This window comes from Felis catus, chromosome A1 (genome assembly GCF_018350175.1).
Source record: "Felis catus isolate Fca126 chromosome A1, F.catus_Fca126_mat1.0, whole genome shotgun sequence".
NCBI lineage: Eukaryota > Metazoa > Chordata > Mammalia > Carnivora > Felidae > Felis > Felis catus.
The window spans coordinates 103,956,935-103,983,655 of NC_058368.1; the positions used below are offsets into that span (position 1 = coordinate 103,956,935).

Below are 26,721 nucleotides of genomic sequence, written 5' to 3' on the forward strand. Positions count from 1 at the left end.
CTTTGGGAAAATTCCAGGAAGTTAGCCTCAGTGAACCTCCCAGTATGCCTTTAGGCAACAAAGAATTCATAAACATGTCTTGATGGAAAATAAACTGGCACTAACAAAAGCTCATTTCACTTCTCTTTTGAAGCGTTTTTTTTTTTTAAGTTTATTTTTGAGAGAGAGAGAGAGAGAGACAAAGAGAGCGGGGGAGGGGCAGAGAGAGAGGGAGAGATAGAGAACGTCAAGCAGGCTCTGGGCTGTCAGCGCAGAGCCTGATGTGGGACTTGAACCCACAAACCATGACATCCTGACCTGAGCTGAAACCAAGAGTCAGACACTTAACCAACTGAGCCACCCAGGTGCCCCTGAAGTGTTTTTTAAATACTAAAACTAATACAAAAAAATCTACTAGGAAATTGTGTGTTAATTAATGCTAGAATGCCAGAAGTTTAAAAGACAAGGAAAAGAACAATGTTAGGGACTGCCAAGTCATAAGCAGCAGGAGAGAACCTGCTACTCGGTTTCCAGAACAAGAGGGAATGCTTTCTAGAAACTTCTAGATATAGACCTGTTTTACCTAGTCCTTCAATAGAAAGGTTTACTATCAAATAGAGCAATGATACTTTCCATTAATGTACAGTTTTCTAACTATACTCTTGAGCAGATCTTATCTCTGCTGCTGGTTAAGCTCCGGCAATTAAATACTGAGATAACCCTTAGGACCCCCAGGCATACACAGGATCACAAATGTATAAATCACACAAGTAAGATAATAAGGACAATGGGGCTAACCGAACATTGGAAAGTTTCCAGTTCGTTGTTAGGCTTTCAAATTCTAACAACACACACTGGTCGGCTTACATAGCTGAGGGTCACTTATCTCATGACAGTGCAACCAGCCAGAGAGATTATCAAAAGTGTAGGAGGGGGTCCTTGAATCAGGTTTCAGGCCGAACCCTGCCCCAGTATTGGTCCTCCCGTCCAGCATCCTCAACAACATCTTGCCTTTTCCTCTATCTTTAGGGCTCCTCCCAACATCCCCAATGGGGCTCCAAACCATCCATGTACCTTCCTTCCTAGCACCGACAGTGGAAAAAAGTCTTCTCTCTAAGTAGGACAGTTCTTTTACCCAACTCAGAGAGCCTGGCTTGATGAGCAAGTAGACCTCCTGATAAGAAATGTACAGCTAATGAACCTACGAGTTGGCTAAACCAAGAAGCCCTGGTAAAAAAAACCACCTAGAAAGATATTCTCAGCCTTCTGGTCAAAGGAGGTGATTCCCCTCTATCTCTAGGTAGGATCCCTGCTGCTCAAGAACCTGCCCAGGGGGGGCGCCTGGGTGGCGCAGTCGGTTAAGCGTCCGACTTCAGCCAGGTCACGATCTCGCGGTCCGTGGGTTCGAGCCCCGCGTCAGGCTCTGGGCTGATGGCTCGGAGCCTGGAGCCTGTTTCCGATTCTGTGTCTCCCTCTCTCTCTGCCCCTCCCCTGTTGATGCTCTGTCTCTCTCTGTCCCAAAAATAAATAAATGTTGAAAAAAAAAATTTAAAAAAAAAAGAACCTGCCCAGGGTTCTGAGACTAGGACAACCTTCATTGTTTTCTTTGTTGAGCCATTATTTCTTTGGGATTCCTGGTCCACAGTCTCCTACCAGTAAATCTGAGGTAGGAAGAGCTTTGAAAACCACACCACCTTCATCACTTAGCTAGCAGAATCTGAAATGCGGTGATGTGAGGCTGTAAGCTGCCTCTCCTTAGAGGACTTAGCAGGAATAGTCACATATTTAGCTGAAGAAATATTGTTTGATTGAATTACAAGCTGGGGATATTTTGTAACAGGCAGCATATGCGTCATATTACTTTGCTAAAATCCAAAAATATCTCTGTATTCAAAACATATCTGGCCCCACGGGTTTTGGATCAATGCCTGCGGATCTGTAGTAGCTTCAAAATTAATTCCAGAATTTTCCTTCACTATTTCCCTCCAGGGCCTGAATTAATTATACTGGATTTTGTGGCTAAAAGGAAAAGGTCACATATGGAAATTGGAAGTCTTCATAATTTAGTGGGGAATTTAATGGGAGGGGAGTACTTTTATAGAGCCAGGGGTTAGGGTAGAGTCTCCCCCAAAGACCTGGAGAAGACAATATTTACCCCTGAGCAATGGGTTCCTCACCCCTTTGTATACCTTTGGCTAATATTCACCCAGGAAGGAGACTACAAAGAGGGAAATTTAGGGGCACCTGGGTGGCTCAGCTGGTTAAGCAACTTACTCTTGATTTCAGCTCAGGTCATGATCTCACAGCGTGTGAGTTCGAGCCCCACATCAGGCCCTGCGCTGACGGTGGAGAGCCTGCTTGGGATTGCCTCTCTCTCTCTATGCCCGTCCCCCGCTTGCGCTCTCTCTGTTTCTCTCAAAATAAATGAATAAAAAGGGAAATCCATTCCCTGATTCAGTTGGGGAGCTCATCATAAGGTAAGAACTGCCTTCACTATACAAACAGGCTTTAAAATGAAGATTTGATTCACTAACCAAGCCAGAAAAGTTTGCTTCTGGAGTAGCAAAAACAAGAGAATTGACACTATGGGATCAGATCACTTTTATAAGCCAAGCTTGGAATCTACATTCCTTTTACATTACTTTTTATATGAGAAAATGTATTCTGCATACAAAATGCCATGTAGAGCACAACGCATTTCTAAGTCGGACACTAGCTATAAATACGTAATATTCTTCTAAGTGTCACCATTTTATTGTCCAAGAAATATGTATTGGGCACTTATAACAGGTACTCAGAATAGAAGGTTCAACAAGAGACAATGGACCAGACCTCACACTATTCAGACACTAGGCAGAGAGACAATGGGGAGAAAGTAAAACGCAGATTAAAGTAAACTCAAACTGACCAGCCGTGAGATCATGACCTGAGCAAAAGTCAGAAGCTTAACCGACACAGCCACTCAAGTGCCACATTTGAAACTTTCTAAATACATATATGTATCCTCCAAGTTCTGCTAGTAAGAAAGAATTTATCTGGAAAAGAATCGCTTACAGAGTTCACAGTAGAATAAAAGCGTAATTTTCCCAAAATTTAGATGTTGAACACTATTTGAATCTCAAGACAATAGTGCGGAAGTTTGTCATTAAAAAAAAAAAAAAAAAGTTCTCAACTTTGCCAAAAAGGAGATGGAGCGTTCGTGTCTGATCTGATAGCTGCCATCCACATTTTTAGAAAATGTGTCCCAATATTCTACATACCATCCTTTTGAAAACAACAGTCTAGTGCCATTGAAATGCCAAGATTAAATTTTCTAAGTGGAAACCAAAAAACAACTTCTACCTTCCCTGAAATCAGGAAATCCTAGAAAGTCCACAACACAACCCAAGGAAACAAAGCCTTGGATTCACACAAGTCCTTTTTCTAATGGCGGTTATTTGGTAGAAAGTGCATATAAAGGAAAGCAAGAAGACAAAAAGGGCTTACTTTTCCCCATGGCAGCTCGTAGCGCGGTTGAGGGTACCACCATCAGCAGAAACGGGAAGCTGTAGGTTGAAAGCACACAGAAGAATTACATGCTTGTTCCCTTAGGCCAGTTCGCATCAACCACATAATACCAAGGACCGAAAGTCAGTCCATGCTTGATGTTAATCCCCTAAAGGAACAAAAAAGAAATAACCAAGTCCTGAACTGAGTCTCGGGCATAACGCAACTACCCCTGTACTTTCAGATTTCTAAAAGGCATGAGAAATCCCGTGGGACAGAAATGCCCGCCTGGAAATCAGTAATCAGGATCCTCAAGAATAAGGTCTGGGAGGTGTGGAGTACGTACTTGATGAAGTTATTAACTTGGGAAATTTGGACCATGGGGAAAATTTTGAAGGTCATTAACCAGGAAAGTGAAATCAGTCCAGGAGGCCTGTGTTCAGTGTCTAGAATTATGAAGCACTCATCTCGGCACTAAAGGGAGAATTACAAAGATGTGTAAGACATCACTTCCATCCCATTGAAGACACAAGCCTGTATACATATAACCAAAAATTGAGTATTGTGCACACAGTAACAACAGCTAATTATTTTTTTAACATTTATTTATTTTTTGAGAGAGAGAGAGAGAGAGAGAGAGAGAGTAGGGGAGGATCAGAAAGAGAGAGGGAGACACAGAATCCGAAGGAGGCTCCAGGTTCTGAGCTGTCTGCATAGAGCCTGATGCAGGGCTCAAACTCAAAAACTGTGAGATCGTGAGATGAGCCAAAGTCAGATGCTTAACCAATTGAGTCACCCAGGCACCCCAGCAGCTAATTAGTAATACTCACAAGATACATATTACATGCCACATGTCATTCTAAAGGGTTTTCCATGTTTTATTATATATCACAACCACCCCATGAGACAGGTGCCATTATTATGCTATTTTACAGTGAGAAAACTTAAGCTCAGAGAATCTGAGTAACTTACGTAAGGTCACACAGCTCCTAAGTGGTAACCAGGGATGTAAACCCAGGCTCCAGATGCCACTTACCTCTCTGCTCACCACACAACATAAGATGCAAAGGGTTCTAATTCTGACTACAGTAAGTTATGGAGGCAGGATGAGGTGGGGAGGTAGGGAAAGGAGAAGAGGGAGCTTCCAGGAGGAAGTAGAAATTGAGAGGTATGTTGCCCAAATGGACACAATATAACCTCCAACAAAACAACTGGGTTCCCTAGATCTAGTTTCCTTATCTCTAAGCAAGACTGATGAGATTATCTCTCAAGTCCCTTTGGATCTTTTATTTTTAGTTTTTTTAATGTTTATTTTTGAGAGAGAGACAGAGCATGTGCGAGCAAGGTAGGGGCAGAAAGAAGGACAGACAGAATCCCAAGCAGGCTCCCCATTGTCAGTACAAAGCCCATTGCGGGGCTCAAACCCATGAACCATGAGATCATGACCTGAACCATCCCCTCTTTTGACATGATCTTTTAAATCACTTCAGAATTCCCCTCTTGTGACATCACCAAAGACAGTACAAAAAGAAGGAGCTTTGGGACAAAACAATTGAATAATAGCTATGTGACACTCAGAGAGTTGTCTACCTTTTGGAACCTTAGTTTCTTCGTTGATACAGTGAGATCATCTTTATAAGGTTGTTGTACAGGTTAAATAACCTATGCACAGTGCCTGGCACATAGGAGGGATTGGATTAATTTCAGTCTCTACTCCCCCTTCTTTTTCCTTTAACTGCAAAAAATTTCAGTTCTTGAACCGAGCTAAACTTTAGATGAGTGACTGGCCACACATTAGGAGAATTTGGAGGAAGATTGAAAAATAAAAGGATATTTTCTAAAATATCTCAGAGATTTTGGGGCACCTGGTGGCTGGGTCGGTTGAGCATCTGACTCTTGATTTTGGATCAGGTCATGATCCCAGCATCATGGGATTGAGCCCCACATTGGGCTCTACACTGAGCATGGAGTCTGCTTAGGATTCTCTCTCTTTCCCCCTGTGCTGCTCTTCCCGCTCATGTGCTGTCTCTCTCCAAAATTAAAAAAAAAAAAAAAAAACAACTTTTTCCTTCTCTTGATCTTTTTTTTTTTTAATCTTTATTTATCTTTGAGAGAGAGACAGACAGACAGAGCACAAGTGGGGGAGGAACAAAGACAGAGGGAGACACAGAATCCGAAGCAGGCTCCAGGCTCTGAGCCCGATGCGGGGCTCGAACTCACAGACCACGAGACTGTGACCTGAGCCAAAGTCAGACTCTTAATTGAGTGAGCCACCCAGGCGCCCCTTGATCTCTTTCATTATACAACTCAACTACCTTAATGAACAGTCACATGATAAACTGGAAATCAAGAGGTGAATGCACATACTATTTATAAGCCATGATTTATATGGCCTAGGAAGCTTTCAATATTCCATAAGTTACAGAAAAGTGCACAGTTAAAAGAATCAAAGTCTTTGTAATGTTACATACTGGAGTGGACTAGTTTGTTTGAAAGTTTTCAAAGTTTCAAACTGGCATAGTTTGAAGTGTTATTATCAAAGATTAAGTAAAGATAGAGATCATGAAGCATATCTGTAGAAGGGAAATGACAAATATATTGAAATCCAGGAGAAAACAAGATTATGTAAGGAGATGTTTGGTTTCTTCTTGACTAACTCAGAATACATTTTTTTTTTTTTTAACCAGCACTAGCTCAGGAGATTTGAGGCTTTTCTTTCCTTCTTACTTCTTTTTAATTAAGGTTTAACTTAACATATATTAAAGTGACCAATCTTAACTGTACAGTTAATTTTAATATATGCATACACCTATGTAATCATCACCCAGATCAATATAGAGAACATTTCGAGAATCCCTGAAAGTTTCCTATCCCCTTTTCAGTCCACACCCAAAAGGTAACCTCTCTCCACAATTTTAAATACAAAAATAGGCAATGATCAGTGAAAAAGTAAAGGAGTCCTAAACGTAATTTTGTTGTGTTTCCTAGGGTGTGCTAGTTTTTCATTACAAACACTACTCATGGGCAGTTTAGTAACCAATAGATACCCAAGGTGCTAAGGAATTAGCCCACTGGGTGATAAACTGAAACCCAGAGCCTAGAACATTCTTACCCTACAAGAGTCCCATGACCCATTTCTTTTTTCTAGAGCAAGATGCTTAAAGAAAGAACTGCAAGAATTAAACCAGACTGTCAGCAAACCTAGTGTCAATATAAAAGACTCATAAGTGACTCAATGAGGGCTCAGCAAAAATTCTGCCTTGGGGTTAGCAAAGTCAAGATAGGTAATAACAATGAGTCAGACCCCAACTCTTGCTTGGATCATGAAGCAGTCAACTGTGCATAGAGATGCCTCTGATTTGACACCAATGGAGCACGAACTTTGAGTTGTTTCCCAACTGTCATAGTTTGACATTCTTGCATACATTTCTTTTTTGCAACACATTTGTTCTGATAACTTTCAGGTCTTTTAGTAAAAGTTGGGAATACTATGAGTGACACAGGGGGTCTACTGGGCAGCAAGGCAGTAAGATGTACAAGTTTGGTTCGTGCCTAATCTCAACACCTGAGCTAATGCCATATTTTAGTTTAGTCAAACTATAGATTGTCTGTTAATAACTTTTCCAAACATGGATACCTTTTGAGAATAAAAGGGGACTCTCTTATAAATACGCCATAGTAGTGGGACTGAATCAGGACTCTCAAGGCAACCAGACTCTATAATCATCCTCTGTCAGACTTCATATTGATTACCTCCTAATTCCAATGACTCCTTTATCATTAAACTAAAGCTTTTAGAGTGGCAAAGACATTTGAGAGAGGAAAAAACCCAGGACACGTCAGAAACTACAGATGAGGCCTAGCAGGCTAAATGTATCGATGTCACTGATTTAAGGATGGAGTCTTAGTTTGTGATATAAGGAAATTAGGTAGAAGAGGACTGAGGACTCAGAGGGGAATAGATGTTACATCTTCTATAGTTAGTAATGCCTTCTAGCAGGTGACACAATGATTTAAGGGGCTGATGATCTAAGGGAGGGCAGGACATTCAATTTGTTAAAATGTTATTCTCATCAATAGCAACCTGATAAGGACAATCAACAGTTTACTGTACTAATTCCTTTATATACATTAGCTTTTTAAATTCCCCCATGATCCTGTAACATAGATACTACTGCTATTCCCATTTTTTTCCCCACAGATGAGGAAACTGAGGCTTAGAGGAGGTAACTCACTAGTCAAAGATAGTAAAATGCATATTAGGACTCTTAGATCAGTTTGAATCTCAATCATTCTGTATTTTACCTCACTTCATCCCCACCCTTCCCCTGGCTGAGACTCTTTTGCCACAGGACAATTCCCTCAAGTAACTCCAGTAAGGGGAGTTATTTACCAAAGGACAGAGACAGAGGGGCAGAAAAGCAAACACCCTAGCACTGCATGAGCAGTTCAGCTGAGAAGCCAGGAATCAAGACCATTCCCACCAGCTCTCACCTCCTGTTTCTTTGTAGTGTCTACTACTAATTTATACATTTTCTCAAAATCTGGAGACTTTGAGATTCTTCGGGATTCTATAGGACTAAGCATTTCCAGTGTCTGAATCTCCCCCTAATGTGTGTTTTACTAAAGCGATTATTATATGTTTTTTAATAAAAAGGAAAGATGAACTTTTAATTTTATTTCTTTTTTTAAAGTTTATTTATTTTATTGTGACAGAGAGAGACAGAATGTGAGCAGAGGAGGGGCAGAGAGAGCAGGAGAGAGAAAATCCCCAGAAGGCTAGGTGCTGTCACCTTGAACTCACCAACTGTGTGATTATGACCCTCGCCAAAATCCAGAGTCGGATGCTTACCCAAGTGAACCACCCAGATGCCCCTAATTTTATTTTTGACTACTACTAAAAGTAGGAATTAAATTCTGATTCTAGTCATCCTGTGATCATAACACACAGGGAAACATTCTGTTGTGATCTGGTATGCTTTTAGAGGTAGAAGCCAATACAAAGAAGCACAGGGCCCCAAAGGAAGGAGGCGAATGCACTTACTTTCCCAAGAGAATAGACTGTAATAATTACTCTCGCCTCAGGAAATTTATTGAAAACTGTCATTTTGCAATTGGTACTTCCAACATTTCTGGGTAATGGGGCGGCTGGGTGGCTCAGTCGGCGGAGCGTCTGACTTCGGTTCAGGTCATGATCTCATAGTCCGGGAGTTCAAGCTCCGCGTCGGGCTTTATGCTGATAGCTCAGAGCCTGGAGCCTGTTTCAGATTCTGTGTCTCCCTCTCTCTCTGACCCTCCCCCGTTCATGCTCTGTCTCTCTCTGTCTCAAAAATAAATAAATGTTAAAAAAAAAAATTTTTTTTTTAAAGTTTCCCCCCCCCTTCATTCTTTTAGTTTCTATAAGACGGAAAGGGATACAGCTGTAACCACGAAGTCTAGAGCCCCTTCCTTGAGGCCAGCATTCTGTTACTTCAATGCTGTATTCCATTAATAGATGCACATTCCAGCACAAAGCACAGTGCCTGGACCAGACCCCAGTTCTCCTGACTTCCAGCCTAGAGTCTTTCCAACAAGTTGTGCGCATGTGTGTGTGTGGGGGGGGGGGGGGCACGTGGAGAGTGGGAGTGACTTGTGTGTGACCCGAAACAGAAGAATGTGAAGCATCCCATGGCCATCACCTGCCCCTTCCCACCATCTGACATCCAAGGGTCTGGTCCTGATATATAAACGTGATAGGTTTTGACTGAGGTTCTGTGTATGTATATATTGTAAATAACCATTTACTGAACTCTTTTCCAGTGGACTGTGACCTCACTCAGAGCACATAGGTGCTTATTTATTTTAAATCTCTATCATGCAGAATATAGTTTGGCACATGAAAGGCAAAAGAAAGAAAGAAAGAAAGAAAAGAAAGAAAGAAAGAAAGAAAGAAAGAAAGAAAGAAAGAAAGAAAGAAAGAAAGAAAGAAAGAAAGAAAGAAAGAAAGAAAGAAAATACTGGTTAGAATAAAGGAAGGAAGGAAAGAAGGAAGGCCAGACTGCAAAATTTGCCTCAAATGATGGGTCTATTTATAAAACTGAAACTGAGGCACCTGGGTGTCTCAGTCGGTTGACTGTCGGACTTTAGCTTGGGTCATGATCTCACAGCTTGTGCTTTCGAGGCCCATCGGGCTCTGTGCTGACAGCTCAGAGCCTGGAACCTGCTTTGGATTCTGTGTCTCCCTCTCTGTCCCTCCCCCATTTACACTCTCTGTCTCTCTCTGAAGATAAATAAATAAATAAAACATTAAAAAATAAAATAAGATATAAAACTGAAACAAAAAGTAAAAGCAAAATAAATCCGTGGCTACTTGAGGGAAACAAAAAAACTTTCTTGTTTGTCTGAAGGGTTTTCTCCATTCGCTCCTCCCCTGTTCCTCCTGTGCTATCGTTTTTGTTAAGCAATTCTTAGAAAGGAATACCATCAGAAAACCAATTGGAAGAAAGGATAACAAAATGCTAACAGGAATTGTTGAAAAGGAGTAACATGAAAGCAGGTAAAAAGGAAAGAAAATCCAAAGAAATAAAAAGTGTGCAACTGGTGATATAAAGAAAAAAATTTAACAACAGTAACTCCTTTGAATAATTCAGTATTAACTGCTTCAAAACAGTGTCCTAATTGCACTATGCAGACTGATTCCTCAGAACATTTCACAGGGAGCAAAACAGCACATGTGAAACCCAGGCACAAGGAAAGAGCACAGCCAGTGCTTATAAGGAGGGCATGATCATCAGTTCCCAGAACAAGGAAAGGAAGTTGCTGTATGAATGTTTCCCTAAGAAAAACTGAGAGATTCCCTAACTTACAATCGTTGCCTGTGGATTATAAACAGTGATTCTTGGACTTACTTCGGAGCCAGACCATCTGGGAGTCATGGGACCTCTCTGACCCATTTGAAATACGTGCCGTCCTAGCATAAACCAAAGGTTTTCTTTTTTAAGTTGGAGGTGCGGGGTGAGAGGATTTGATTTAAATTTCTTTTTCATGAACTCTCTTTTTCCCCTGCAAATTACACACACACACACACACACACACACACACACACACACACACACACACGACAAATGTGGGGCACCTGGTTGTCTCAGTAAGTGGAGTATGTGACTCTTCATCCCAGGACTGTGAGTTTGAGACGCATGTTGGATGTAGAGATCCCTTTTAAAAATTAAAAATTCTTGGGGCACCTGGGTGGCTCAGTTGGTTAAGCGTCCGACTTTGGCTCAGGTCATGATCTCACGGTCCGTGAGTTCGAGCCCCACGTCAGGCTCTGTGCTGACAGCTCAGAGCCTGGAGCCTGTTTTGGATTCTGTGTCTCCCTTTCTCTCTCTGACCTTCCCCCGTTCATGCTCTGTCTCTCTCTGTCTCAAAAATAAGTAAACCTTAAAAAAAAAAAATTGAAAATTCTTGAAAAGAAGGTCAGGGGTGCCTGGGTGGCTCAGCTGGTCGAGCATCCAACTCTTGGTTTTGGCTCACGTCATGATTTCATGATTTCGTGAGTTTGAGCCCTGCATCAGGCTCTGCGCTGGCAGCGTGAAGCCTGCTTGGGATTCTCTCTCTCCCACTCTCCCTCTGCTCCTACCCCATTCACGTTCTCTGTCAAAATAAATAAATAAACTTTAAAAAAAGGTCCAATGCTACTACTCAACATTAGAACATCTCAGGTCATCTGGAGTTCCAAAAGATTATGGCTGAGAACCACCGGTTAGAAACAACCACCCAATGATTCCTTCATTCATTCAACACATATTTATTAAGCTCCTAACATTAACCAGGTACTGTGGATAGAATGGCAAACACACACCCCTTTGGGGGCGGGGGGGGGGGGGGTGGAGATTCCAATCTTATGGGAGGGGACAGATAAGAAACAAATGGACAGAGAAGATAATATCTCTATGAGACCATCTCCCACCAACCTTCTCTTCCCTCCTTATACACCAGGCACAGTAGAGAACAGTGGCCTTTTTTGCTGTCCCTAGACTATGGCCAAGGTCAGACTTGCCTCGACACCTTTAGCCATGTTCTCCCCAGTGGCTGCCCAGATATGCACTCAGACTTCACATGGCTTCTTCCTTTCCCTCTTTCAAGTCTGACACGTCACGCCTTAAAGAGGCTTCCCTGATCTTCCTGTGTAAAATAGCCCTCCCTCGTTCTCCATTGTTTTCTGTTTTTGTTGTTTGTATCTCTCATCTGTTGAAATTGTGTTCTTGATGTGCTTATTGTTCTCATTTTCAATTGTCCCACTAGAATGCAAGACCCAACACACCATGGATATTTCCTGTTTTGTTCACTTGTATACCTCATGCATGTACAAAAGTGCTGTTAGAAATGCTCATTTATGGGAAGCCTGGGTGGCTCAGTCAGTTAAGCATCAGATTCTTGGTTTCTGCTCAAGACATGATCTCACAGTTCATTCAATGGAGCCAGCTTGGGATTCTCTCTCTCATCCTCTGCCCCTCTCCCCTTCTTATGCTCTCTCTCAAAATAAATAAACATGAAGGAAGGAAGGAAGGAAGGAAGGAAGGAAGGAAGGAAGGAAGGAAGGAAGGAAGGAAAGAGAGAGAGAGAGAGAGAGAGAGAGAGAGAGAGAGAAAGAAAGAAAGAAAGAAAGAAAGAAAGAAAGAAAGAAGAAAAGAAATAAAGAGAAAAGGGGTTCCTGGGTGGCTTAGTCAGTTAAGCGTCAGATTCTTGGTTTCTGCTCAAGACATTATCTTACAGTTCATTCAATGGAGTCCAGTGCTGGGCTTTGCGATGGCAGCATGGAGCCAGCTTGGGATTCTCTCTCTTATCCTCTGCCCCTCTCCCCTTCTTGTGCTCTCTCAAAATAAATAAACATTAAGAAAGAAAGAAAGAAAGAAAGAAAGGAAGGAAGGAAGGAAGGAAGGAAGGAAGGAAGGAAGGAAGGAAGGGAGGAAAGAAAGGAAGGAAGGAAGGAAAGGGGCACCTGAATTCAGGCTCAGTTGGTTAAGCATCTGACTTCACTCAGGTCATGATCTCACGGTTCATGGGTTCGAGCCCCCCACTGGGCTCTGTGCTGACAGCTCAGAGCCTGGAGCCTGCTTCAGATTCTGTCTCGTGTCTCTGGCCCTCCCTTGCTCACACTCTGTCTCTCTCTTTCTCTATCAAATACAAAATAAAACATAAAGCATTTAAAAAGAAAAAACAAATGCCCATTTATTCACATCCACATTGAAAAAGTATCCAGTCAGAGAGCCTCATCTATTACCTGCACTGTGGAAGCCACTCCCCAGACATGGTCCCTGGTAAACTACACTCCAGGTATTTACACCTTGATTGTGGGCTGGCTCTGGGGCTCACCTTTGACCACTAGAAAGCAGAGCTGAAGCTGCCTGATATCCAAGGCTATCTCATAAAAAGCCTTGTGGATTCCCCTTTAGCATTACAGAACACGTGCTCTGGAGGAAGTCAGCCATCAGGTAAAAAGTCGAAGTATACAGAGATGGCCATGTTGTAAGGAAACCCACCTGGCCACGGGGCGGGCCATGCAGGGAGACAAAATGCTCCACTACTCTCCACCTGTTCCAGCTATCCCAGCTGAAGGACCAGACATAGGAGGTGCATGTCTAGCTCCATCGAGTCTTCAAATGACTCCAACGACAATGACTGCCTGAGAGACCCCTATGAGAACTGTGCAGCTGAGCCCTGTCAACCCACCGTACCATGAGAGGAAATATTAAATTATCGTTTTAAGCCACAAACTTTGAAGTAGTTATGCAGCAATATTTAACGACAAAATGCAGCCACCAAAGATAGCTCTAGACTCCAACAGTTCTTTGCTCACAAACATCATACACGTGTAGGGTCCTTGGGATCTCCCTCCCACACACTCTCTGGTAAGGTACGTTTCTCTGACATTCTGCTCACTCTCCTACACCCCTACAACTACCCAGTGAAACTCAGGAAAGCTGAATTTTCATCCTCAAGGGATCACTGTCATCTTGGCCAAGTCCCTCAACCCTCTGAAGCTCAGGCTCTTCTCTGAAAAAGGACTGTAGATTTCATTTGAAATTTTTGTTCAGTGTGGCACAAGCAACACTTTTCCCCTTCTTCAAATATAAACTAATACAGAACACAAATACATGAAAGAGGGGCCCCTGGGTAGCTAAGCTGGTTAGGCATCCAACTTCAGCTCAGGTCATGATCTCGCAGTTCGTGAGTTCGAGCCCCGCGTGGGGCTCTGTGCTGACAGCTCAGAGCCTGGAGCCTGCTTCAGATTCTGTGTCTCCCTCTCTCTCTGCCCTTCCCTGCTTGTGTTCTGTCTCTGTCTCTGTCTCTGTCTCTCTCTCTCTCTCTCTCAAAAATAAACATTAAAAAAACTTAAAAAAAAAAATACATGAAAGAGATTTAAGAGGAAGAGGTCTAGCAGAAGCAGGAGAGGCTGTGTATCTGAGTGGTGCTAAAAGGGAGGCTGTTGTCAGAAGACCTCAGTTGAAAGGCCGGCTCCTCAACTCTCTAGTTCAAAGAGCCCTGACTCTCGCAGAACCTGGTGTGAAAACCACATACCGGATGGTCTCAGGGGCTTCCTTACTTCACATGTGACCTGTAACTAACCATACAGAAAACAGATATCTACTTTAAACCTCTGGGGTCGATTTCAATGTATTAATTATGTGGCATTGTGTATTTTATTTTTATTTTCATTTGACACAGAGAGTATGCATGCCTGAGCCAGGGAAAAGGGCAGAGGAAGAATCCTAAGCAGGCTCCACACTCAGCACAGAGACCGATGTGGGGCTCAATCTCACAACCCTGGGATCATGACCTGAGCTGAAATCTAGAGTTGGACACTCAACTGACTGAGCTACCCAGGTTCCCCTGTGTATTTTAATTTTTAAAAAGAACATTGGACCGGCAGAGTTTTGTTTACTGCTGCTGCTTTCTCCCAGAACATGACTTAGACTAGTGTTTCCCAGCTACTGCTGGCCCCTACACCAGGAAGCCCTTACCACCTTGTCCACTTCTCTCAACATGGATGCTAAACTTGGTTCGTGCCTCATCCCTAGAGAGAGGAAGAGAATATTTCAAGTTTTCCCATTTGCAGTATAACCTGGCTTGGGAAATACTGGTTTAGAACCATTCTATTTTTAAATATTTTAAATATAGAACCATTCTTTTTTTAAATATTATTCTCAAAGATGTGCAGAGTAGGAGATTCCATGCCTTACTATAGATTTCCATTCCAATGTTTAATGGCTGTGCTCATCAGGAAATTTCCCTTCCTATAAGTAAATGCTTCTCAACTTTCATTCTTAAAACTTTTTTTTCGAAGTCTTAAAATCAAACCCTTCAGGGTCACCATGGGGCTCTCTTCTGAACTCGTGCAGTGTTTTCCATTTTCTCCTTTGAACACTGAGCTTAAATTGAAAACGGGAATGGTCTGATGAGTGTTCATGAATTTCTTTGACTTATGACACTGATACATTGAATATTATGCATAGTGATGACAGCTTGTATCTTGGTAAGAATATCAACAGCTTCTTAAACATGTCGTCAGACAATAGTTATGAAATTACAGGCATGTGATGATCCTTTAGTGTACCTCTATTGACTAATAAATACATTGCCTGCCATTTGTTATCAATTAGGCAATTACTTGACCACACCTTACACTCTTATCTCCACTCAAATCTCTAAACTCATATTTGAACTCTGCCCCTGAGACTATGCACGCACAGTGTATCTGATCAATGTAAAAAAGACACTGACTTTGGTCGATATTCCAAGCCGTTAAGTAGGAGTCTTCTGCAACCTGAAAGGTGATGGATTAGGCATTTACTACTGGATCTGATTAAGTAACTGGAAAAAGTAACAGCTAGAACTCTTCTTTGATGTTAGAAACAAGAAATTAGGTGCCCAGAGGCTAGGAGGAAGAAAAGTAAAGGGTCTGTTATTGGAGCAAAATCAAGGAGCCCTCTAAAATATATTTCAGACATAATCTTACGTTTCTATTTGTCACACTACAGTGAAATTTCCCCTATCATCTACTGCTGCTGCCTTTTAAATACCGCATTCCACTTTCCTGTATGATAGCCCCATGAATAAACAAATTATGAAGCTGTCTGACAAAGTCTTTTAAACCCAGACAAACATCACTAAGTAAAATAATAACATTTACTTCCTCCTTTGTAATTCTTCCCCGTTCTGGGGAAGGACTAGCTGCTATTTCCACCACCTGCCCCTAAACCCACCCCCCTCCCTTCCTTTCTCCCTTAAGATCACACTATTTTCAGTCCTCATCCTACACATTACAGAACAAGTTTGAGGGCACCCAAGTGCGCATTGATTGAGCTGTAAGCCCATGCTGAGGAAGCTTTCAACACTGGTTTTTATTCACGCATCAAAAGAGGCCTAGCCAAGGTATCTCAAAAGGTTAAACATGTAACTACCATCTGACCAGCAATTCCACTCCTAGATATATACCCAAAAGAAATGAAAGCAAGGACGTGAACAGGTATTTGTGTGTCGTTCACAGCACTATTATTCACAAGAGCCAAAAGGTAGAAACAGGTCAAGTGTCCATGAACAGGTCAACAGATAAACAAATGTGGGGTATACACACAATGGATTATTATTCAGCCATAAAAAAAAGAATGAAGTGATGAGATACGCTATAACTTAGGCGGAACTTGAAAACATTATACGCAGTGAGACAAGCCAAACATAGCAAGAAAAATATCACATGACTGCACTTACATGAAGTATCCAGAACAGACAAATTCAAAGACACACAAAGTAGAATAAAGGTTACCAGGGACCCAGAGGAAGGGAGGAAGGCTTATTGTTGAATGGATACAGAGTTGATGTTGGATAGGACAAAAGTTTTGGGCATAGAGAGTGGTAACTTTTACACATACTGTGAGTATATTTAATGTCACTGAATGTACGCTGGCCAATGGCGAAAATGATATTATGTATACTTTACTGCAATAAAAAAATAGTTGGGGCAAAAACTGAGCTCTCCTCTGATCCGTAGTGGGTGCTGTTAGGAAGGCACCCGAGATTTAAGGAGAGAGTACTACCCAGTTTAGGACGGTGATAACCTCCTATATTTCAGGCCCACACCTGTCATGAGTAGGAAAGTTGGCTAGAGAAGGAACCTGGCGGCTGAAGGTGTAATGTCCCCAGGAAAAGCCAGGAAGGGATACCTAAGAGAGCTTGCAAACCTTCTGGTCACACAAAGCCTTCCCCACCACACCCAGCCAGGCTTCCACAGGAGTCAATGGTGAAGAGCAACCCCCCTTTGCAGCAAAATAGGTGAGAAAGAGAGAGCGCATGAGAGACGGGGCACGATCTGCCAGGCCCACTCTCGTAGATTTTACAAAAACATTTTTATTTTATTTTCTTTTTTTTTTTAATTTTTTTTTCAACATTTTTTATTTACTTTTGGGACAGAGAGAGACAGAGCACGAACGGGGGAGGGCCAGAAAGAGAGGGAGACACAGAATCGGAAACAGGCTCCAGGCTCTGAGCCATCAGCCCAGAGCCTGACGCGGGGCTGGAACTCACGGACCGCGAGATCGTGACCTGGCTGAAGTCGGACGCTTAACCGACTGCGCCACCCAGGCGCCCCTATTTTATTTTTTCCAAGTGTTAGGACAATTTTGGAGCAAGCAGGCTACAAAAAGATGCTTTCGTTCTCTCAGCCTAATCACACAGCTAGTAAATGAAAAGGCAAAAAGAAATCTTTGGAAAGGCCTTGATCCCCCAACTGTGTGCAGTTATCCGAAAGGGTAGGTGTTTTCTTTGACACACACCCTATATACACAGATACACAAACATAAACAAAAACACTATGGTTCCGTAGTCTCTGCCATTATTCTGAAATCTAAAATTTAAATTTAAAGAAACAGAAAGGCCTTGCAGCCGCAGGCAGGGCCGAAAGATCGCTCCCCCCCCCCCCCCCCAGCCATGTCATGAACTATTGTTGCCACTTGTAATTGTTTTAAAGTCAGTTTGGGCTTCCAACAATAAGGTTTTACATTCCTCTTACTGTCAACGACTTAGAAAATCACCAACACACACTTTATTTGTTATAATAAGGGAATGTTTAGAAGGATGCCTGGCACCTAGAAGCTCTCAAAACTATGTGAAAGAAATGGATGATGTGGGTTTTTTTTTTAATTTTTTAATATTTAAAAATATTTATTTACTTATTTACTTACTTACTTATTTACGTACTTATTTATTTATTTTGATGGGGTGGGAAGGGGCAGAGAGAGAGAGAGGGAGACACACAATCCAAAGCAGGCTCCAGGCTCTGAGCTGTCCGCGCAGGGGCTCAAACCCACAAACCGTGAGATCATGACCAGAGCCCAAGTCGGACGTCCAACCAACTGGGCCACCCAGGCGCCCCTGGAGGATGTTTCAAATGCAAACTTTGAGACAGATTCAGCAAGCCAAAACCTCACCAAAAAGCGGGAAGAAGAGGCATTCCTTTTCCAGGTGGGGGGCACAGTCGACGCTAAGTTGCTAATGAGATTTTGAGGAACGCTCTCCCTGCACCCCCACCCCCACCCCTCTCCCCACCCCCATAACGGGGAAGGGTTAACCAGACAACCTCTAGAGACAACCACGTCTCGCTACCTTTGTCACTGAACTGACCTATTGTTGGAGCCCCGACGGAGCAGTCCCCAATGAGGCAATATCCTGTCTGAATAATTTAGGCCGGGACACCGCGCAGCCCACAGCGCGCATCTGGGAGACCGAGCGCCTCGCTCAGTCCGAACCATTTCCTGTAGCCGCAGAAGGCCGCCCGTTTTTAAAACTCCCCGGTTACAGCTGGAGGGGGGGTGCTAGGGGGGCGGGAGGAAGCCCAACTTACCAGGAGGCTAAATATACGGAGCCTACTTAGGCAACTGTTCCACCTGCGTGGCCAATTAGCTTCCTCCCCCAGCCAGACTAGTTCAACAGGTTTGCAGGCGCTCGGGCCGGGCCTCGCGGGTTGGGGCAGGAGGCTGTCACTTGCCTTCGGCCCTCCCCTTCCCTCCCCGGCCCGCACGCCGGCGCCGACCAATCGCGGCCGCCCGGACGTGTCCAGGTTGGCGGCCCCGCGGCTCCGGGCCGGCCTGGATGCGCTGAGCGGCCGGGAGCGCGCGAGGAGGGCGCACGGAGGGCGCGGGGAGAGGCGCGGCTCGTGGGGCCTGCGCCCGGAACGCTGGGAGCCGCGAGGGGACGTCTGAAGGTGCCCTCCACCCGCGGCCCCGATGACCGAACTACAGCAAGATGTGGAAGACGCAAAGCCTGCCAAAGTGCTCGCGAAGAGAGACAGCAAAGTTGGCTCAGCCCAGTAAGTAGCGTCCGGCCCCGGGCGGGCGGGAGCGCGCTGCCCAAACTTCTGTGCCGGGGACGGGTTTGGCTTGGAACTTGACCGTGGACGGACAGCCCCGTGGCTTGAACTCTTTCGGGGGGCGCCCGTGCTCTTCTTTCTCTCCGATGCTGTAGTGGGGAACGAGGCACAGCAGCGTTTGAGGAACGGACCGCAACTTGCAGTCTGGTGGGGATGTGAAGGATTGGAGCGAAAGCACGATTGGCGTGGTATCTGTCCCGAGGGAGGTCTGGGGCAGGCATTCAGATGTCTAAGTCAGGTCAAGGAACAGCGCTGACCCTTTCTTCTGTTCCTTACTTCTTCGTGACGTGTATGAAGACGAAGCTACCTCGCAGAGGCCATCTGGTTATTAGTTTCACAGCGATGTGTATTTTGTCATTTGATCCGGAACTAAAGGGTCTTTTCCCCATCTCCTTCGTTTCTGCTCAAGTGAGAGAAGTAGGAGAAAACATGAAATACGCTTTATCTTTCCCTTCAAGGACTGTCTGCCTTTGCTTGGGAACTTGACACAAACTCGCTACATACTTTTCTTTTTTTTCCTTTTTTTTTCTTTTCTTTTCTTTTCTTTTTTTTTTTTTTTTTTTTTTTGAGAGAGAGAGGGTGGGGGAGCGGCTGTAGGAGCACAATGAATATATAATAACATAAAACATTTCGAACATTGGGTTATGACAATCCTCTTAAAAGATTCATGTTCATAATAGGATTGGCACATTGCTGGGCCTAGAAACTCCTCTGGTTTCAGAAACGGAAAACTCGGATACTTGGATCACAAGGATTACCTTCCTGTAACAAAACTTATTTATCTTCCCCTGTACTACTGTTTTTAAAATCCAGAAGTATTGGGGCGCCTGGGTGGCGCAGTCGGTTAAGCGTCCGACTTCAGCCAGGTCACGATCTCGCGGTCCGTGAGTTCGAGCCCCGCGTCGGGCTCTGGGCCGATGGCTCAGAGCCTGGAGCCTGTTTCCAATTCCGTGTCTCCCTCTCTCTCTGCCCCTCCCCCGTTCATGCTCTCTCTCTCTCTCTCTCTCTCTGTCCCAAAAATAAATAAAAAACGTTGAAAAAAAAAATTTTTTTAAAAATCCGTAAGTATTATTTCCATGCTTGTTCTTGCCAAACATTCTTCTTTCCAAAAGGAAAAGGATCAGTATTTGGTTATTTTCTGTGTCGCTGTAACTTTAAGTGTTACTAAGATAAATATATAAATAACCTGTTAAAGAAGCCAAATTTTTTTTTTTTTTTTTTTTGGTACCAACCTGTTGGGGGTAGCTAAAAAACAGTGAAAGTGCGATCTCCATTGTTTCAACATTTACTCAATTTTTATAACACAGTGTGGTTCCACATAAAGAATGGTGTTTATAAAAGCATATTCCATCTGTGTATTGGAGTTTGGGCTGAAGTTTTGGAAGAAAAATAGCTTTTCCTAGCTGCTTTGATTTGTTGTGTCGAAGGCTTTGGTCATAATCTCTCCCAGTGTCTGCTTTCCTTGGCTGCCCTTTCTTCTGCCCCTCAGCTTTGTCAAGTTCAGCTGATATTCTTTCCTGTTTAAATGAACGATAAAAAGATGATTGAGGGGGGAAAAATGCCATAGGTATAACCCTCACAAAATGTTTTTGTTTTCTCTCCCCAAAATAAAGTCCTAATTCTGTTCTAATAACTCAAGCCCAAGAAAGAGATAAAGTAGCAAAGGACATTTCTTTTGCAGTTCATCCTTTTATATACTTCTCTTAAAAAAGAGGGATTGTGGCATTCTAAACAGCACTTCATAGTGGTGACAGGAGTGTTAAGTGGGCCAAGCAAGACTAGAAATCTGGACTGTAAACTCCTAGCCTAGAAGTCAGCCCAGGCAGTGCTAAGTTCCAGTTACACAAAGCAAAATGATTCAAGTCCATGCGGCCGCTGGTAAGTCTTTACATCTTTGCATTCCCAGTAGTCTACTCAGTTGAGGAGAGTGTTTTAATAGATTGAGAAAGCCTGTTATCTGTTCAGATGAATTCTGTTAACTTCAAACTCTTCAGACGCTGGGGAAAATAATTTTATAGACAATAAACATAACCACCTTGAAGTGGAAGGCCCCAAACAGCCACACCCTCATTTGGAACAGCTAGTTTCACAAATTCATTTCAGTTCAACAAATACAGGAACGCCTGCTGTTGGTTCCATCGTGGTGGGGGAATACAGGAATGAGGGTTCAGAGGACATTGCTGGGGGCTGTGGCTACATTAAACTCAAACAAGATACTACTATAAAAAGTTTGGCCTATAACTGAATCTTCTCCACAGTTAAGGACGTTTGCCTGTTCAACAGTCTTTAGTAAGTTTTTCTTGGTTCATGGAGATTTTTGTTTGTTTTTCCCTGTAAAATGGTCACTTCCAGCCCTGCTGAAGTCACTTCTGAATCACTCAAAGACTTGAGACACTCTATTTCCTGAGCTTTAAACTCTTGTTTTGGTACCAGAAGAAGAGTAATTTTAAGACGGAGGTAGATACATCGTCAGTGTTATATATATATTGCGATCACTCCATATTTGAAATCATTTGGGTAGGAAAATTTTGACGCTTAGGCACCCAGTCTTCTTTGCTCTGAACTTTGTAACTTAGATTAATTATGACAAAGTTCAGACTCGTTGGAATCTGGATGTCCTGACGGGCGTTTTCTTCTTGGAGTATTAGAATGGCTTGCTCTTGGGGCGCCTCGGTGGCTCAGCCACTTAAGCATCCGACTTTGGCTCTCGTCATGATCTCACGGTTCATGAGTTCGAGCCCCACGTCGGGCTCTGTGCTGACAGCATGGAGCCTGCTTCTGTCTGCACCCACCTGCCCACTCGCGTGTGTGCTCGTTCGCGCGCTCTCTCTCTCTCTCTCTCTCTCTCTCTCTCTCTCTCTCTCTGTCAAAAATAAATATTTAAAAAAAAGAAGAATGGCTTGCTCTTGCCACATAGTCCTCATCACCTACAACCTGGCCTCCTAGTTAATAATAGCTGGCATTGATTGAGAATGCTTGCTGTGTGACAGGCATTGTGCTCAACATTTTGCATTCATTTTCATACAGAATGAGACAGATGCTGTCGTTATCCACTCGACACATAAGAACATGGAAGGTCTGAGAAGTTAAGCACCTAGGTAGAGACACAGCTAAATTCAGGTCCAGAGCCTGCACTCTAACACTAGAGCCTGAACTTGAACACTTCTCTACTCTAGAATCTGGAATGGCCCGCATGACCTCGTCTCCCCTGCCAGGAATTTAAGGACATTGGAGTACATGTAGATCGTGTCAACTTCATTCCTAATACTACGAGCATGACTATCTTTTCCATCCAAACAATCACAGTAACTAGCCGCTCCAGACTTAAGAGGTGATGATGCAGAAGAATAAGGAACAGGTGTGCCAAAGGGACTGCTGAAGGAAGTTACCTACATTCTTTCCCTCTCATCTCTGTTCCTTTGCTTAAGCAGTCCCCTCTTTTCTTTTTCTCAATATACCTGTACAAATCAACTCACGATTTCCTTCCTTTAAAGTCCTTCCTTATCGCTGGCCATACTTACCTCTTGTTTCTCCATGTTCCCCTTGCATGTCTGTGATCAACCCCATAGATTTTAGCTGCTGCTGTTATTGCTGTTGATGAACAGTGAACATTTATTGAGCATTTATTATGTACAAAGTACTATTTCAAGCTGTTAACAGTTACTAGCTCACACACTAGTCCCATATATATTAGTGAACCTTAAATAGATTGCAAACTCTGATCACATTTTTTTCTTCCTGAATTTCTCAGGGGGCCCAGCGAATAATCACCTTCGATAACCATCTGTTAGTGAGCTAGGGAGGCTGAGACGCCATTCCCCCTAATTAAGGTGTATAATATACTTATAACTGAGGTTCAGCTTGACTATCTCAGGGGAAATTTTACTCTGTTAAAGTTGTTTAATCAAATTTTCTATCAGTAGCAGTTAGAATTTTTAGGTGCATTGACTTGCCTGAGAGCTGGGAGTTACTCATCTTTGTGTTAGCAGTAAGGCTGCAGATTTACTCATCACCAAAATGCATATTTGATTTAAAAATACCCCCTTTCTGGGGCGCATGGGAGGGTCAGTTGGTTAAGCATCTTCAGCTCAGGTCATGGTCTTGTGGTTCATGGGTTCGAGCCCCGCATTGGGCTCTGCGCTGACAGTATGGAGCCTGCTTAGTCTTCTCTTTTTCACGCTCCCCCTGCCCCTCCCCTGCTCACGCTCTCGCTCTCTCTCTCTCTCTCTCTCTCTCTCGCTCAAAATAAATACATAAACTTAAAAAAAATAAAAATAAACCAATAAATGAAAATAGCCCCCTTCTTACCAAGAACTGGTAATTTAGCTGCATATTTCCTTTTGAGACCCTACTTTCCTCCCTTTGAGTATTTTTTTCATTCTGAATGTTATGTTCCCAGTATATAGACATTTCTAACCTAATGTTTTTCACACACATTTTCTGAGATACACTTTTATTTCTTAAAGTCTCTTGTGGATCTGATTTATTAACGGGCTAAGTTATTTTTTCCTTCTCTCTTTCTTTCTTTCTCTCTTTCTTTCTCTCTTTCTTTCTTTCTTTCTTTCTTTCTTTCTTTCTTTCTTTCTTTCTTTCTTTCTTTCTTTCTTTTAATGTTTATATCAGGGAGAGAGAGACAGAACGCGAACAGGAGAGGGGCAGAGAGAGTGGGAGACAGAATCTGAAGCAGGCTCCAGGCTCTGAGTTGTCAGCACACAGTCCAACCCGGGCTCACACTCACAAACTGTGAGATCATGACGCGAGCCAAAGTAGGACACAACCGACTAAGCCACCTAGGCTCCCCTTAATGGCTAAGTTACCTTCAAAGAGTTACAAAAACTGTCTAAAATGACTGATACATTTCTGAGCAAAAGTTTTCTTGATTCATATTTCAAATAATAAATTACATGACCCGTAACATATTTGTAATGCAATCTTAATTTTTAAAAATTTTTTAATGTTTCTTTATTTTTGAGAGAAAGAGAGCATGAGGAGGAGAGGGACCAGAGAGAGAGGGAGACACAGAATTGGAAGCAGGCTCCAGGCTCTGAGCTGTCAGCACAGAACCTGACCTGGGCTCCAACCCACAAACAGTGAGATCATGACCTGAGCCGAAGTTGGATGCCTAACTGACTGTGCCAATTTTTTTTTTTAATATTTACTTATTTTGGGGGGAGAGAGAGTGAGCTGGAGAGGGGCAGAGAGAGAGGCAGACACAGAATCTGAAGTAGACTTCAGGCTCTGAGCTGTCAGCATAGAACCCGACGCAAGGCTCAAATTCAAAAACTTCGAGATCGTGACCTGAGCTGAAGTCAGACGCTTAACCAACTGAGCCACCCAGGTACCCCCACAGTTTTTTTAAAATTCTCATTTCCAGGTCACCAGTTCTGGTAATTGGTAATTCTGGTTATCTGGTATACTTTTTAATGTGAACTTTGGAATAGGAAGAAAGAATTATGACATTAGAAACTATTAAAATGTTATTAAAGTGAAACAGTTGAGTTTGAAAAGACGGAGAAAAATGAAACAGCGTTCTGGTCTAAAATGTTTTTGAAAAAGGAATTTAGTGAATCAGATCAGTCCTATGGCTAAAGGTTACTATCGGAAATTGCTGATCTATTGAGGCAGTTCGTAAAGATGTTAAGAATTCAGGCTCTAGGGGCACCTGACTGGGTCACTTGGTGGAGCGTGCAAGTCTTGATCTTGGGGTCATGAGTTCGAGCCCCGTGTTAGTGTAGAGATTACTTACTTTTTTAAAAATTAAAAAAAAATAGGGGCACCTGGGTGGCTCAGTCGGTTAAGCGACTGACTTCAGCTCAGGTCACGATCTCGCGGTCCGTGAGTTCGAGCCCCGCGTTGGGCTCTGGGCTGATGGCTCAGAGCCTGGAGCCTGCTTCCCATTCTGTGTCTCCCTCTCTCTCTGCTCCTCCCCCATTCATGCTGTGTCTCTCTCTCTGTCTCAAAAATAAATAAACGTTAAAAAAAATTTTTTTTTTTTAATTAAAAAAAGAAAGAAAGAAAGAATGCATGTTCTAGGAAAGTAGGATTTGAAATCTGACTTCTCTGTCTCCTGAAAGTGTGACCCTGGCCAGTTACTGAACACCTCTAAGCCACCCCTTCATCATCTGTAAAGGGGAATACTTAAATCACTGCTTCATAGATGCTTGCTATCAACTATAAATGAGAAGTGTAAGAAATTCACTTCATCCAGTGTCTGATGTTGTTAGCTCTCGATAACCATAGCTGTGTCAATCTTTCCCACTGAGCGTCTGGAACATGCTGTGGTGTTGGGGTGGGGGTGGGTGGGAGGATTACATAAAAGATAATTAGTCAAAATTCAACAGCCCTAACTCTGACAGTAGCAAGCCCAAGGGTTCTATTTTTTTTTTTTTTTTAATGTTTACTTTTGAGAGAGAGTGAGAGCGAGTGAGCTAGCAGAGGAGGGGCAAAGAGAGAGGGAGACAGAATCCCAAGCAGGCTCCATGCTATCAGCGCAAAGCCCGGTGAGGGGCTGGAACTCACAAACCATGTGAGATCATGACCTAAGCCGAAGTCAGACACTCAACGGACTGAGCCACCCAGGCGCCTCTTCCCCAGTATTCTGTTAAAAGTGAGCCTCTGTTCAGCAGCTAGACCTCAAAGACATGTGGGGCAATACTTCCATGAAACCAACATGGCACCTTGGTTTTTACTTTATGTTAAAAACCTCTCCTACGAGAACTACTTAGTGACTTACCAGCTTATTTAAATATTGCTTACTGCTTTGGTGTTTTCCCATCTATTGTTCAGTACTTTTATCTACAAGCCATTGATTTTCGAAATCCTGCTTCCTGGCATTGAGCTTTTATCTCATGGCTCCTCATCTTTACATTGTTCATTGTTTTCCAATTGTTAAACTCTAAAAGAGCTCTCCTTCACCATCTGTCTAACTCTGTTAACGCTCAGTTCTAGGCGTCTCACACGTTTTCAAAGGTCCTTGAGAGAGACTCTTCCAGAGCCATATCAGTGACTGTTCTTAAAGGAAGCGGTGGGAGGGAGCCTGGGTGGCTCATTGGTTGAGGGTCCGAATCTTGATTTCAGCTCAGGTCATGATCCCAGGGTTGTGGGTTTGAGCCCTGCGTCGGGCTCTGCATTGAGCTTAAGATTCTGTATCTCTCTCACTCTGCCCCTCTCCCCTGTTCACGAGCTCGGTCTCCAAAATAATTTAAAAAAAAATTTTTTTAAAGGAAAGAAGGGGCTTTATCTAAACTTAATTATTTACCCCTAGAAGAGAAGCAAAAGCAACTTAACTGCATTCTCAAAGATAAACTGGTTTGTATGTCATCATCGGTCACTCTGTGTGCCAGATTCCCACATTCTTTTTTTTTTTTAATTTTTTTTTTCAATGTTTATTTATTTTTGGGACAGAGACAGAGCATGAACGGGGGAGGGGCAGAGAGAGAGGGAGACACAGAATCGGAAACAGGCTCCAGGCTCTGAGCCATCAGCCCAGAGCCCGACACGGGGCTGGAACTCACGGACCGCGAGATCGTGACCTGGCTGAAGTCGGACGCTTAACCGACTGCGCCACCCAGGCACCCCCCATTTATGTTTAATCCCCATTCCCACCTTGCCCCAGGTAACCATTTGTCTACTTTCTGTTTCTATAAACTTGCCTTTTCTGGGCATTTCATATAAGTGGAATCATATAATCCGTGGTCTTTTGTATCTGCCTTCTTTCACTTAGCCTTGGGTTTTTGAGGTCTGTTTGTAAAGTAGTGTATGTCATTAGCTGAGTCCTTTTTGTCACTGAATAGTATTCAGCGATACTATGTGAATATTCCACATTTTGTCCATCTGTTGGCTTGTTCAGGAAC

The 26,721-nt window shown here is 43.1% G+C and overlaps 1 protein-coding gene and 1 long non-coding RNA gene across 4 annotated transcripts in view; one reads left to right on the forward strand and one right to left on the reverse strand.

Moving 5' to 3' along the window:
* Positions 1-18,329, reverse strand: part of LOC123385632 — a 56,089-nt gene extending 37,760 nt beyond the window's left edge. For both annotated transcript variants that reach the window (XR_006598538.1, XR_006598539.1), the window contains exons 1-2: positions 18,124-18,329; positions 3,466-3,524 (exon numbers count right to left, since the gene is read on the reverse strand). This is a non-coding gene — a long non-coding RNA (uncharacterized LOC123385632). The remainder of the gene's footprint in view (positions 1-3,465; positions 3,525-18,123) is intronic.
* Positions 1-26,721, forward strand: part of GRAMD2B (GRAM domain containing 2B) — a 119,295-nt gene that overhangs the window by 23,449 nt on the left and 69,125 nt on the right. The window contains exon 1 of one of the 2 annotated variants that reach the window (XM_003980720.6): positions 18,421-18,808. The exons of the other annotated variant lie outside the window; for it this stretch is intronic. Coding sequence (XP_003980769.2) covers positions 18,726-18,808 — 83 coding nt within the window. The 5' untranslated portion in view covers positions 18,421-18,725. Of the gene's footprint in view, positions 1-18,420; positions 18,809-26,721 lie in introns of those variants that run through there. 2 annotated transcript variants of the gene reach the window in all.